Source organism: Salmo salar, unplaced genomic scaffold, assembly GCF_905237065.1.
Source record: "Salmo salar unplaced genomic scaffold, Ssal_v3.1, whole genome shotgun sequence".
Taxonomy (NCBI): Eukaryota; Metazoa; Chordata; class Actinopteri; order Salmoniformes; family Salmonidae; genus Salmo; species Salmo salar.
The window spans coordinates 15,356-31,109 of NW_025550924.1; the positions used below are offsets into that span (position 1 = coordinate 15,356).

The 15,754-nt window shown below is 39.4% G+C and overlaps 2 protein-coding genes across 3 annotated transcripts in view; both read right to left on the bottom strand.

The window, feature by feature from the left end:
* Positions 1 to 15,754, bottom strand: part of LOC106594004 (uncharacterized protein KIAA0930 homolog) — a 95,180-nt gene continuing 79,426 nt past the window's right edge. The window contains exons 9-11 of the mRNA XM_045714038.1: positions 7,262 to 7,421; positions 5,703 to 5,858; positions 1 to 2,521 (exon numbers count right to left, since the gene is read on the bottom strand). Coding sequence (XP_045569994.1) covers positions 2,481 to 2,521; positions 5,703 to 5,858; positions 7,262 to 7,421 — 357 coding nt within the window. The 3' untranslated portion in view covers positions 1 to 2,480. The remainder of the gene's footprint in view (positions 2,522 to 5,702; positions 5,859 to 7,261; positions 7,422 to 15,754) is intronic.
* On the bottom strand, positions 2,529 to 5,648 carry LOC106591974 (proline-rich extensin-like protein EPR1). 2 transcript variants are annotated; one of them, XM_045714035.1, is made up of 2 exons: positions 5,250 to 5,648; positions 2,529 to 4,123 (listed from the first exon to the last, which is right to left on the bottom strand). In XM_045714035.1, exons 1-2 carry the CDS (start codon positions 5,418 to 5,420, stop codon positions 3,653 to 3,655), a joined length of 642 nt encoding a protein of 213 aa, XP_045569991.1. In that variant the 5' UTR covers positions 5,421 to 5,648; the 3' UTR covers positions 2,529 to 3,652. The 2 variants fall into 2 exon arrangements, with proteins under 2 accessions (XP_045569991.1, XP_045569990.1); XM_045714034.1 differs by having other exon boundaries at positions 2,529 to 4,115; positions 4,455 to 5,648.

Consider the following 15,754-nt stretch of genomic DNA (forward strand, 5'->3'; position numbering starts at 1 on the left):
TGCTTTTGTGTCAATTATTTTATTAAACAATATAAAGTGTTGGAGCAAATGCCAGTTCAGCAATGGACTCTGCGACGTGGACAGATGGACATTACCACATAATGCTACAAATGAACAAACACAGAGTGTATATATATACACACACACACACAATGTATATACACATATATATATATACACACACACACATACATATATATATATATACACACACACAAAAGTATGTGGACACCCCTTCAAATCAGTGGATTCGGTTATTTCAGCCACACCCGTTGCTGACAGATGTATAAAATCGAGCACACAGCCACGCAATCTCCATAGACAAACATTGGCAGTAGAATGGCCCGTACTGAAGAGCTCAGTGATTTTTTTTATTCCACGTGGCACTTTTCATAGGATGTCAGTTTGTCACATTTCTGCCCTGCTAGAGCTGCTCCCCGGTCAGTGCTGTTATTGTGAAGTGGAAACATCTAGGAGCAACAACGGCTCAGCCGTGAAGTGGTAGGCCGCCTAGTGCTGAAGCCCGTACAAATCATCGGTCTTCGGGTTGCAACGCTCACTACCGAGTTCCAAACTGCCTCTGGAAGCAGTTCGGACGAGGCCCTTTCCTGTTTCAACATGACAACGCCCCCCGTGCACAAAGCGAGGTCCATACAAAAGTGGTGTGTAAGAACTTGACTGGCCTGCACAGAGCCCTGTCCTCAACACCTTTGGGATGAATTGGAGCGCAGACTGCGAGCCAGGCCTAATCGACCAACATCACAGATGCTCTTGTGGCTGAATGGAAGCAAATCTCCGCAGCAATGTACCAACATCTAGTGGAAAGCCTTCCCAGAAGAGAGGAGGCGGGTATAGCAGCAAAGAGGGGGGGACCAACTCCATATTAATACCCCTGATTTTGGAATGAGATGTTGGACGACCAGGTGTCCACATACACTACATGAAAAAAAGTATGCATGTTCTGTCTAAATGGTTTTAGTATCTCAATGTCTAGTTAGAAGCTCAAAATGTTGAGGCAGTATGGACATTTAATTGTATTTTGGGTGGCAGGAACGGGCTTCCATAAAACCAACTAACCCAGGTTCGCTCCCTCCCACTCCTCGATTTAAAGCCTCACAGTCATGTGATTCGCTCAGAATTTGAATTAATGAGCACGTCACTCAGTAAATCCACAGCCCTTTAAGTTCCAGACAGTCCCACAGTTACCAGGCTCTACACGGCAGCCTGGGGACGAGGTCAGACCAGACAGAAACAGGCTTTTGTATCTACGACTACTAAAGCTGAGTATCAGCAGGCCCTGGGCTTCTATATTCACCCATCTTGTTTCCAGTGCTGAGGAAAAATACTCCTCTTTCTTCAGTCTTTCATACGTGTGTGTGTGAATTTACAAGTAGTTTTTTTTTTTAATGTTATATGGATGCTAAAAATTCCCCGTTGAAAGTTAATCCCGTTAAAACTGTAGGGTTAAAGGATCCCCAGACCGTTTGCCGGATGGAAACCTACTCCCTGGATACTACAGCCCTGGCTACTACAGCCCTGGTCAATACAGGGAATAACGGTGACATTTTGGTCTCAGAGTAACATCATTTATGTGTCAGTGGTGGTGCTGATAGGCTGAAGACCACAGGCAACAAAGCCCTGGGACTTAGAGACACAATCCCCTTTTAAAACCTTCCCCCGCCACACAGTGAACCTCGCAGATAGAAACACAAAACACAGACAGAAGCGTCACCTTTCCTAAAGGCTTATCAGTGACTAGTTAAGCAGCAGGATATTTACAACAAAACAGAGACGTTGTCCAAAATGGCACCCTATTCCCTTTTATAGAGCACTACTATAGGTCAGAGTCCACATAGGGCCAAGGTCAAAGTTAGTGCACTAAACTGGGAAATAGAGTTCCATTTTAGATTCGTCCAGAGACATTCTAAATCATTTTTAGTTCCAGGTCAGAGTTCAGACAATGGCACTTCACTTCGTGATCCTGACAGGACAGGCGTGTTGCTATGCCTGTTTCCCTGGCGACCGCCTCGCACCCACCGGCGAATCCTCATCGAGCAGGAACGTGACAGAGGGAAGAGGCACTTTCTGATTGGCTGGTTTTCATTGTGCCAAAGGTTTTTTTTAATAGTCATCTCTTGCCGTTGACTCCAGGTTTGGTTGTAGTTCTCTGTCTCGCCACCAGATGGGAGTGTTGCTGTAATTCCAGGTTTGGTTGTAGTTCTCTGTCTCGCCACCAGATGGGAGTGTTGCTGTAATTCCTCCATGTTACCACCAGATGGTGGTAGTGTTGCTGTAATTCCAGGTTTGGTTGTAGTTCTCTGTCTCGCCACCAGATGGGAGTGTTGCTGTAATTCCTCCATGTCACCACCTGATGGTGGTAGTGTTGCTGTAGTTTTCCATCTCACCACTGGGTTGTAGTGGTGTCAGTCAGGGCCTGATGCAGGAAGGCACTTCGTAGGGAGGACTGGAGCTCTGATCTGCTATGTCATCAAGATGGGCTTCTGTCTCACCTCCAGGATATCTGATGACAAGACAACAACAGAATCAGTCAGCAGTGTACGTCAATACTGTCATTTACACAACAGGGAAAGTCCATAATGGCTCCCTATTCTCTAGATGGGAGGATCCTAGCCGTGCCCCTTGGAGCATGTGCAGACCAGCTCGCTGTTGTGTTTTTCTGACATTTTTAATCTCCCTCTAGCTCGGGCTGTTCTCCCCACCTGCTTTAAGATGTCCACCATCGTGCTGCTGCCCAAGGAAGGGAAAGTTACTGAATGACTACTGACCAGTAACACTCAACGTCCTTCATCATGAAGTGCTTAGAGAGACTAGTCAAAGACCATATCACCTCCTCCCTCCCCGACACGCTCAACCCTCTCCAATTCGTCTACTGCCCCGACAGATTCACGGACGACGCCATCACCACTGCACTGCCCTCACCCACCTGGACCAGGGGAACACATATGTCAGAATGCTGTTCATTGACTACAGCTCGACCTTCAATACCACAGCGCCCTCCAAGCTCCCGGCCCTGGGTCTGAACTCCTCCCTACGCAACTGGGTCCAACTCCATCACCAAGTTCCCTGACGACGCGACAGTAGTAGACCCGATTACCAACGACGACCAGACGGCCTACAGAGAGGAGGTAGGCACTCTGACGGCGTGGCGCCAGGTAATCAACCTTTCCCTCAACGTTAGCAAAAAACAACAGAGTTGATTGTGGAGGAACCAGGCTGGGAACGCCCCCATCCTCATCAACGAGGCCCGTCGTGGAGACTGTCAAAAAACTTAAAGCTCCTCGGCGTACACATCTCTGAGGAGCTAAAATGTTCAACCTACGGTGTTTTACAGGAGCACCATCGAGAGCATACTGTCAGGCTGCATCGAAGTGTTTTCCGGGAGCACCATCAAGAGCATTTTTTGTTTGTTTGTGGGTCTTGACCTGAGGTGATAGGGAACCATTAGGGACTGATAGTGTGGGGGTCTTGACCTGAGGTGAAAGGGAACCATTAGGGACTGAGTGTGGGGGTCTTGACCTGAGGTGAAAGGGAACCATTAGGGACTGATAGTGTGGGGGTCTTGACCTGAGGTGAAAGGGAACCATTAGGGACTGATAGTGTGGGGGTCTTGACCTGAGGGAATAGGGAACCATTAGGGACTGAGTGTGGGGGTCTTGACCTGAGGTGAAAGGGAACCATTAGGGACTGATAGTGTGGGGGTCTTGACCTGAGGGAATAGGGAACCATTAGGGACTGAGTGTGGGGGTCTTGACCTGAGGTGAAAGGGAACCATTAGGGACTGATAGTGTGGGGGTCTTGACCTGAGGGAATAGGGAACCATTGGGGACTGATAGTGTGGGGGTCTTGACCTGAGGGAATAGGGAATAGGTAACCATTGGGGACTGATAGTGTGGGGGTCTTGACCTGAGGGAATAGGGAATAGTGAACCATTAGGGACTGATAGTGTGGGGGTCTTGACCTGAGGGAATAGGGAACCATTAGGGACTGATAGTGTGGGGGTCTTGACCTGAGGTGAAAGGGAACCATTAGGGACTGATAGTGTGGGGGTCTTGACCTGAGGGAATAGGGAACCATTAGGGACTGATAGTGTGGGGGTCTTGACCTGAGGGAATAGGGACTGATAGTGTGGGGGTCTTGACCTGAGGGAATAGGGAACCATTGGGGACTGATAGTGTGGGGGTCTTGACCTGAGGGAATAGGGAATAGTGAACCATTAGGGACTGATAGTGTGGGGGTCTTGACCTGAGGGAATAGGTAATAGGGAACCATTGGGGACTGATAGTGTGGGGGTCTTGACCTGAGGTAATAGGGAACCATTAGGGACTGATAGTGTGTGGGTCTTGACCTGAGGGCATAGGGAACCAATGGGGACTGATAGTGTGGGGGTCTTCACCTGAGGTGATAGGGAACCATTGGGGACTGATAGTGTGGAGGTCTTGACCTGAGGGAATAGGGAACCATTAGGGACTGATAGTGTGGGGGTCTTGACCTGAGGGAATAGGGAACCATTGGGGACTGATAGTGTGGGGGTCTTGACCTGAGGTGATAGGGAACCATTAGGGACTAATAGTGTGGGGGTCTTGACCTGAGGGGATAGGGAACCATTAGGGACTGATAGTGTGGGGGTCTTGACCTGAGGGAATAGGTAATAGGGAACCATTAGGGACTGATAGTGTGGGGGTCTTGACCTGAGGGGATAGGGAACCATTAGGGACTGATAGTGTGGGGGTCTTGACCTGAGGGAATAGGGAATAGGGAACCATTAGGGACTGATAGTGTGGGGGTCTTGACCTGAGGGAATAGGGAACCATTAGGGACTGATAGTGTGGGGGTCTTGACCTGAGGGAATAGGGAACCATTAGGGACTGATAGTGTGGGGGTCTTGACCTGAGGGAATAGGGAACCATTAGGGACTGATAGTGTGGGGGTCTTGACCTGAGGTGATAGGGAACCATTAGGGACTGAGTGTGGGGGTCTTGACCTGAGGGAATAGGGAACCATTGGGGACTGATAGTGTGGGGGTCTTGACCTGAGGGCATAGGGAACCAATGGGGACTGATAGTGTGGGGGTCTTGACCTGAGGTGATAGGGAACCATTGGGGACTGATAGTGTGGGGGTCTTGACCTGAGGTGATAGGGAATAGGGAACCATTGGGGACTGATAGTGTGGGGGTCTTGACCTGAGGGAATAGGGAACCATTAGGGACTGATAGTGTGGGGGTCTTGACCTGAGGTGATAGGGAACCATTAGGGACTGATAGTGTGGGGGTCTTGACCTGAGGGAATAGGGAATAGGGAACCATTGGGGACTGATAGTGTGGGGGTCTTGACCTGAGGGCATAGGGAACCATTAGGGACTGATAGTGTGGGGGTCTTGACCTGAGGGGATAGGGAACCATTGGGGACTGATAGTGTGGGGGTCTTGACCTGAGGTGATAGGGAATAGTGAACCATTGGGGACTGATAGTGTGGGGGTCTTGACCTGAGGTGATAGGGAACCATTAGGGACTGATAGTGTGGGGGTCTTGACCTGAGGTGATAGGGAATAGTGAACCATTGGGGACTGATAGTGTGGGGGTCTTGACCTGAGGTGATAGGGAACCATTAGGGACTGATAGTGTGGGGGTCTTGACCTGAGGGAATAGGGAACCATTAGGGACTGATGGTTTGTGGGTCTTGACCTGAGGTGATTCGGTGCAGCGGCAGGGTGACGTAGGTCAGGTGGGAGTAAAGCAGGAAGTACTCCTCTGTCCGGTTCAGTTTGAGCCAAGACCCCACCAGGGAGCGTCCTGTACCCGACAGGGAGCGAGACCGCAGGTTGGACTGGTTACACAGGTCTGCATGGGGTCACATGATCCAGGTTATAGGTTATACACTCTCTGTCCAACACATCCAGGTTATACACTCTCTCTCTGCAACACATCCAGGTTATACACTCTCTCTCTCCAAAACATCCAGGTTATACACTCTCTCTCTCCAACACAACCAGGTTATACACTCTCTCTCTGCAACACATCCAGGTTATACACTCTCTCTCTCTCTTCAACACATCCAGGTTATACACTCTCTCTCTCTCTTCAACACATCCAGGTTATACACTCTCGCTCTCTTCAACACATCCAGGTTATACACTCTCTCTCTGCAACACATCCAGGTTATACACTCTCTCTCTCTCTCTCCAAAACATCCAGGTTATACACTCTCTCTCTCTCTTCAACACATCCAGGTTATACGCTCTCTCTCTCTCTGCAACACATCCAGGTTATACACTCTCTCTCTCTCTCTCTCCAAAACATCCAGGTTATACACTCTCTCTCTCTCTTCAACACATCCAGGTTATACACTCTCTCTCTCTCTCTCTCTCTCTCTGCAACACATCCAGGTTATACACTCTCTCTCTCTCTTCAACACATCCAGGTTATACTCTCTCTCTGCAACACATCCAGGTTATACACTCTCTCTCTCTCTCTCTCTCTCTGCAACACATCCAGGTTATACACTCTCTCTCTCTTCAACACATCCAGGTTATACACTCTCTCTCTCTGCAACACATCCAGGTTACACTCTCTCTCTCTCTCTCTGCAACACATCCAGGTTATACTCTCTCTCTCTCTCTGCAACACATCCAGGTTATACACTCTCTCTCTCTCTGCAACACATCCAGGTTATACACACTCTCTCTCTCCAACACATCCAGGTTATACACTCTCTCTCTCTCTCTCTCTCTGCAACACATCCAGGTTATACACTCTCTCTCTCTCTTCAACACATCCAGGTTATACACTCTCTCTCTCTGCAACACATCCAGGTTATACACTCTCTCTCTCTCTCTCTCTGCAACACATCCAGGTTATACACTCTCTCTCTCTCTTCAACACATCCAGGTTATACTCTCTCTCTGCAACACATCCAGGTTATACTCTCTCTCTCTCTCTGCAACACATCCAGGTTATACACTCTCTCTCTCTCTCTCTCTCTCTTCAACACATCCAGGTTATACACACTCTCTCTCCAACACATCCAGGTTATACACACTCTCTCTCTCCAACACATCCAGGTTATACACTCTCTCTCTCTCTCTCTGCAACACATCCAGGTTAAACACACTCTCTCTCTGCAACACATCCAGGTTATACTCTCTCTCTGCAACACATCCAGGTTATTCTCTCTCTCTCTCTGCAACACATCCAGGTTATACACTCTCTCTCTCCAACACATCCAGGTTATAATATGTTGTTACCCTCGTCATCCTCGTCCCTGAAGAACTCTTCACTATCATTGGCTGAGTGACTCTTCTTCATCTCAGTGATGCGGTTCCTGGGGACCTTCCGACGGAGAGAAGGGGAGAAGAACGAGGGGCGGTTCCTCTCCGGGGTGGGAGGGGTGCTGAACGACGTCACCTGACCAAACGGAACACAGACAGCCAATCAGAACAGACCTACTACAGAGAGAACACACAGACAGCCAATCAGAACCAACATACTACAGACGGAACACACAGACAGCCAATCAGAACCAACGTACTACAGAGAGAACACACAGACAGCCAATCAGAACCAACGTACTACAGAGAGCACACACAGACAGCCAATCAGAACAGACCTACTACAGAGAGAACACACAGACAGCCAATCAGAACCAATGTACTACAGAGAGCACACACAGACAGCCAATCAGAACAGACCTACTACAGAGAGAACACACAGACAGCCAATCATATACCTGTATAGTATATAACATACTGCCATGTTGTTTAATACACTGTAGTAACAATATAACATACTGCCATGTTTAATACACTGTAGTAACAATATAACATACTGCCATGTTTAATACACTGTAGTAACAATATAACATACTGCCATGTTTAATACACTGCAGTAACAATATAACATACTGCCATGTTTAATACACTGCAGTAACAATATAACATACTGCCATGTTGTTTAATACACTGTAGTAACAATATAACATACTGCCATGTTTAATACACTGCAGTAACAATATAACATACTGCCATGTTTAATACACTGTAGTAACAATAGAACATACTGCCATGTTTAATACACTGCAGTAACAATATAACATACTGCCATGTTGTTTAATACACTGTAGTAACAATATAACATACTGCCATGTTTAATACACTGTAGTAACAATATAACATACTGCCATGTTTAATACACTGCAGTAACAATATAACATACTGTCATGTTTAATACACTGTAGTAACAATATAACATACTGCCATGTTTAATACACTGCAGTAACAATATAACATACTGCCATGTTTAATACACTGTAGTAACAATATAACATACTGCCATGATTAATACACTGCAGTAACAATATAACATACTGCCATGTTTAATACACTGCAGTAACAATATAACATACTGCCATGTTTAATACACTGCAGTAACAATATAACATACTGCCTTGTTGTTTAATACACTGCAGTAACAATATAACATACTGCCATGTTGTTTAATACACTGCAGTAACAATATAACATACTGCCATGTTGTTTAATACACTGCAGTAACAATATAACATACTGCCATGTTTAATACACTGTAGTAACAATATAACATACTGCCATGTTTAATACACTGTAGTAACAATATAACATACTGCCATGTTTAATACACTGTAGTAACAATATAACATACTGCCATGTTTAATACACTGTAGTAACAATATAACATACTGCCATGTTGTTTAATACACTGTAGTAACAATATAACATACTGCCATGTTTAATACACTGTAGTAACAATATAACATACTGCCATGTTTAATACACTGCAGTAACAATATAACATACTGCCATGTTTAATACACTGTAGTAACAATATAACATACTGCCATGTTTAATACACTGTAGTAACAATATAACATACTGCCATGTTTAATACACTGTAGTAACAATATAACATACTGCCATGTTTAATACACTGCAGTAACAATATAACATACTGCCATGTTTAATACACTGCAGTAACAATATAACATACTGCCATGTTTAATACACTGTAGTAACAATATAACATACTGCCATGTTGTTTAATACACTGCAGTAACAATATAACATACTGCCATGTTTAATACACTGTAGTAACAATATAACATACTGCCATGTTTAATACACTGCAGTAACAATATAACATACTGCCATGTTTAATACACTGCAGTAACAATATAACATACTGCCATGTTTAATACACTGTAGTAACAATATAACATACTGCCATGTTTAATACACTGTAGTAACAATATAACATACTGCCATGTTTAATACACTGCAGTAACAATATAACATACTGCCATGTTGTTTAATACACTGCAGTAACAATATAACATACTGTCATGTTTAATACACTGCAGTAACAATATAACATACTGCCATGTTTAATACACTGTAGTAACAATATAACATACTGCCATGTTTAATACACTGCAGTAACAATATAACATACTGCCATGTTTAATACACTGCAGTAACAATATAACATACTGCCATGTTTAATACACTGTAGTAACAATATAACATACTGCCATGTTTAATACACTGCAGTAACAATATAACATACTGCCATGTTTAATACACTGCAGTAACAATATAACATACTGCCATGTTTAATACACTGTAGTAACAATATAACATACTGCCATGTTTAATACACTGCAGTAACAATATAACATACTGCCATGTTTAATACACTGTAGTAACAATATAACATACTGCCATGTTTAATACACTGCAGTAACAATATAACATACTGCCATGTTTAATACACTGTAGTAACAATATAACATACTGTCATGTTTAATACACTGTAGTAACAATATAACATACTGCCATGTTTAATACACTGTAGTAACAATATAACATACTGCCATGTTTAATACACTGTAGTAACAATATAACATACTGCCATGTTTAATACACTGTAGTAACAATATAACATACTGCCATGTTTAATACACTGTAGTAACAATATAACATACTGCCATGTTTAATACACTGTAGTAACAATATAACATACTGCCATGTTTAATACACTGCAGTAACAATATAACATACTGCCATGTTTAATACACTGCAGTAACAATATAACATACTGCCATGTTTAATACACTGCAGTAACAATATAACATACTGCCATGTTTAATACACTGCAGTAACAATATAACATACTGCCATGTTTAATACACTGTAGTAACAATATAACATACTGCCATGTTGTTTAATACACTGTAGTAACAATATAACATACTGCCATGTTTAATACACTGTAGTAACAATATAACATACTGCCATGTTTAATACACTGCAGTAACAATATAACATACTGCCATGTTTAATACACTGTAGTAACAATATAACATACTGCCATGTTTAATACACTGCAGTAACAATATAACATACTGCCATGTTTAATACACTGTAGTAACAATATAACATACTGCCATGTTTAATACACTGCAGTAACAATATAACATACTGCCATGTTTAATACACTGCAGTAACAATATAACATACTGCCATGTTTAATACACTGTAGTAACAATATAACATACTGCCATGTTGTTTAATACACTGTAGTAACAATATAACATACTGCCATGTTTAATACACTGTAGTAACAATATAACATACTGCCATGTTTAATACACTGCAGTAACAATATAACATACTGCCATGTTTAATACACTGTAGTAACAATATAACATACTGCCATGTTTAATACACTGCAGTAACAATATAACATACTGCCATGTTTAATACACTGTAGTAACAATATAACATACTGCCATGTTTAATACACTGCAGTAACAATATAACATACTGCCATGTTTAATACACTGCAGTAACAATATAACATACTGCCATGTTTAATACACTGTAGTAACAATATAACATACTGCCATGTTGTTTAATACACTGTAGTAACAATATAACATACTGCCATGTTTAATACACTGTAGTAACAATATAACATACTGCCATGTTTAATACACTGCAGTAACAATATAACATACTGCCATGTTTAATACACTGTAGTAACAATATAACATACTGCCATGTTTAATACACTGCAGTAACAATATAACATACTGCCATGTTTAATACACTGTAGTAACAATATAACATACTGCCATGTTTAATACACTGCAGTAACAATATAACATACTGCCATGTTTAATACACTGCAGTAACAATATAACATACTGCCATGTTTAATACACTGTAGTAACAATATAACATACTGCCATGTTTAATACACTGCAGTAACAATATAACATACTGCCATGTTTAATACACTGCAGTAACAATATAACATACTGCCATGTTGTTTAATACACTGCAGTAACAATATAACATACTGCCATGTTTAATACACTGCAGTAACAATATAACATACTGCCATGTTTAATACACTGTAGTAACAATATAACATACTGCCATGTTGTTTAATACACTGCAGTAACAATATAACATACTGTCATGTTTAATACACTGCAGTAACAATATAACATACTGCCATGTTTAATACACTGTAGTAACAATATAACATACTGCCATGTTTAATACACTGCAGTAACAATATAACATACTGCCATGTTTAATACACTGCAGTAACAATATAACATACTGCCATGTTTAATACACTGTAGTAACAATATAACATACTGCCATGTTTAATACACTGCAGTAACAATATAACATACTGCCATGTTTAATACACTGCAGTAACAATATAACATACTGCCATGTTTAATACACTGTAGTAACAATATAACATACTGCCATGTTTAATACACTGCAGTAACAATATAACATACTGCCATGTTTAATACACTGTAGTAACAATATAACATACTGCCATGTTTAATACACTGCAGTAACAATATAACATACTGCCATGTTTAATACACTGTAGTAACAATATAACATACTGTCATGTTTAATACACTGTAGTAACAATATAACATACTGCCATGTTTAATACACTGTAGTAACAATATAACATACTGCCATGTTTAATACACTGTAGTAACAATATAACATACTGCCATGTTTAATACACTGTAGTAACAATATAACATACTGCCATGTTTAATACACTGTAGTAACAATATAACATACTGCCATGTTTAATACACTGTAGTAACAATATAACATACTGCCATGTTTAATACACTGCAGTAACAATATAACATACTGCCATGTTTAATACACTGCAGTAACAATATAACATACTGCCATGTTTAATACACTGTAGTAACAATATAACATACTGCCATGTTGTTTAATACACTGTAGTAACAATATAACATACTGCCATGTTTAATACACTGTAGTAACAATATAACATACTGCCATGTTTAATACACTGCAGTAACAATATAACATACTGCCATGTTTAATACACTGTAGTAACAATATAACATACTGCCATGTTTAATACACTGCAGTAACAATATAACATACTGCCATGTTTAATACACTGTAGTAACAATATAACATACTGCCATGTTTAATACACTGCAGTAACAATATAACATACTGCCATGTTTAATACACTGCAGTAACAATATAACATACTGCCATGTTTAATACACTGTAGTAACAATATAACATACTGCCATGTTGTTTAATACACTGTAGTAACAATATAACATACTGCCATGTTTAATACACTGTAGTAACAATATAACATACTGCCATGTTTAATACACTGCAGTAACAATATAACATACTGCCATGTTTAATACACTGTAGTAACAATATAACATACTGCCATGTTTAATACACTGCAGTAACAATATAACATACTGCCATGTTTAATACACTGTAGTAACAATATAACATACTGCCATGTTTAATACACTGCAGTAACAATATAACATACTGCCATGTTTAATACACTGCAGTAACAATATAACATACTGCCATGTTTAATACACTGTAGTAACAATATAACATACTGCCATGTTTAATACACTGCAGTAACAATATAACATACTGCCATGTTTAATACACTGCAGTAACAATATAACATACTGCCATGTTGTTTAATACACTGCAGTAACAATATAACATACTGCCATGTTTAATACACTGCAGTAACAATATAACATACTGCCATGTTTAATACACTGTAGTAACAATATAACATACTGCCATGTTGTTTAATACACTGCAGTAACAATATAACATACTGCCATGTTTAATACACTGCAGTAACAATATAACATACTGCCATGTTTAATACACTGCAGTAACAATATAACATACTGCCATGTTTAATACACTGCAGTAACAATATAACATACTACCATGTTTAATACACTGTAGTAACAATATAACATACTGCCATGTTGTTTAATACACTGTAGTAACAATATAACATACTGCCATGTTTAATACACTGTAGTAACAATATAACATACTGCCATGTTTAATACACTGTAGTAACAATATAACATACTGCCATGTTTAATACACTGCAGTAACAATATAACATACTGCCATGTTTAATACACTGTAGTAACAATATAACATACTGCCATGTTTAATACACTGCAGTAACAATATAACATACTGCCATGTTGTTTAATACACTGTAGTAACAATATAACATACTGCCATGTTTAACACACTGAAGTAACAATATAACATACTGCCATGTTTAATACACTGCAGTAACAATATAACATACTGCCATGTTTAATACACTGTAGTAACAATATAACATACTGCCATGTTTAATACACTGCAGTAACAATATAACATACTGCCATGTTTAATACACTGCAGTAACAATATAACATACTGCCATGTTTAATACACTGCAGTAACAATATAACATACTGCCATGTTTAATACACTGCAGTAACAATATAACATACTGCCATGTTGTTTAATACACTGCAGTAACAATATAACATACTGCCATGTTTAATACACTGCAGTAACAATATAACATACTGCCATGTTTAATACACTGTAGTAACAATATAACATACTGCCATGTTTAATACACTGCAGTAACAATATAACATACTGCCATGTTTAATACACTGTAGTAACAATATAACATACTGCCATGTTGTTTAATACACTGTAGTAACAATATAACATACTGCCATGTTTAATACACTGTAGTAACAATATAACATACTGCCATGTTTAATACACTGTAGTAACAATATAACATACTGCCATGTTTAATACACTGCAGTAACAATATAACATACTGCCATGTTTAATACACTGCAGTAACAATATAACATACTGCCATGTTTAATACACTGTAGTAACAATATAACATACTGCCATGTTTAATACACTGCAGTAACAATATAACATACTGCCATGTTGTTTAATACACTGTAGTAACAATATAACATACTGCCATGTTTAATACACTGTAGTAACAATATAACATACTGCCATGTTTAATACACTGCAGTAACAATATAACATACTGCCATGTTTAATACACTGTAGTAACACTATAACATACTGCCATGTTTAATACACTGCAGTAACAATATAACATACTGCCATGTTTAATACACTGCAGTAACAATATAACATACTGCCATGTTTAATACACTGCAGTAACAATATAACATACTGCCATGTTGTTTAATACACTGTAGTAACAATATAACATACTGCCATGTTTAATACACTGCAGTAACAATATAACATACTGCCATGTTTAATACACTGCAGTAACAATATAACATACTGCCATGTTTAATACACTGCAGTAACAATATAACATACTGCCATGTTGTTTAATACACTGTAGTAACAATATAACATACTGCCATGTTTAATACACTGAAGTAACAATATAACATACTGCCATGTTTAATACACTGCAGTAACAATATAACATACTGCCATGTTTAATACACTGTAGTAAGAATATAACATACTGCCATGTTTAATACACTGCAGTAACAATATAACATACTGCCATGTTTAATACACTGTAGTAACAATATAACATACTGCCATGTTTAATACACTGCAGTAACAATATAACATACTGCCATGTTGTTTAATACACTGCAGTAACAATATAACATACTGCCATGTTTAATACACTGCAGTAACAATATAACATACTGCCATGTTGTTTAATACACTGCAGTAACAATATAACATACTGCCATGTTTAATACACTGCAGTAACAATATAACATACTGCGATGTTTAATACACTGTAGTAACAATATAACATACTGCCATGTTTAATACACTGCAGTAACAATATAACATACTGCCATGTTTAATACACTGTAGTAACAATATAACATACTGCCATGTTGTTTAATACACTGTAGTAACAATATAACATACTGCCATGTTTAATACACTGTAGTAACAATATAACATACTGCCATGTTTAATACACTGCAGTAACAATATAACATACTGCCATGTTTAATACACTGCAATAACAATATAACATACTGCCATGTTTAATACACTGTAGTAACAATATAACATACTGCCATGTTTAATACACTGCAGTAACAATATAACATACTGCCATGTTGTTTAATACACTGTAGTAACAATATAACATACTGCCTTGTTTAATACACTGTAGTAACAATATAACATACTGCCATGTTTAATACACTGCAGTAACAATATAACATACTGCCATGTTTAATACACTGTAGTAACACTATAACATAC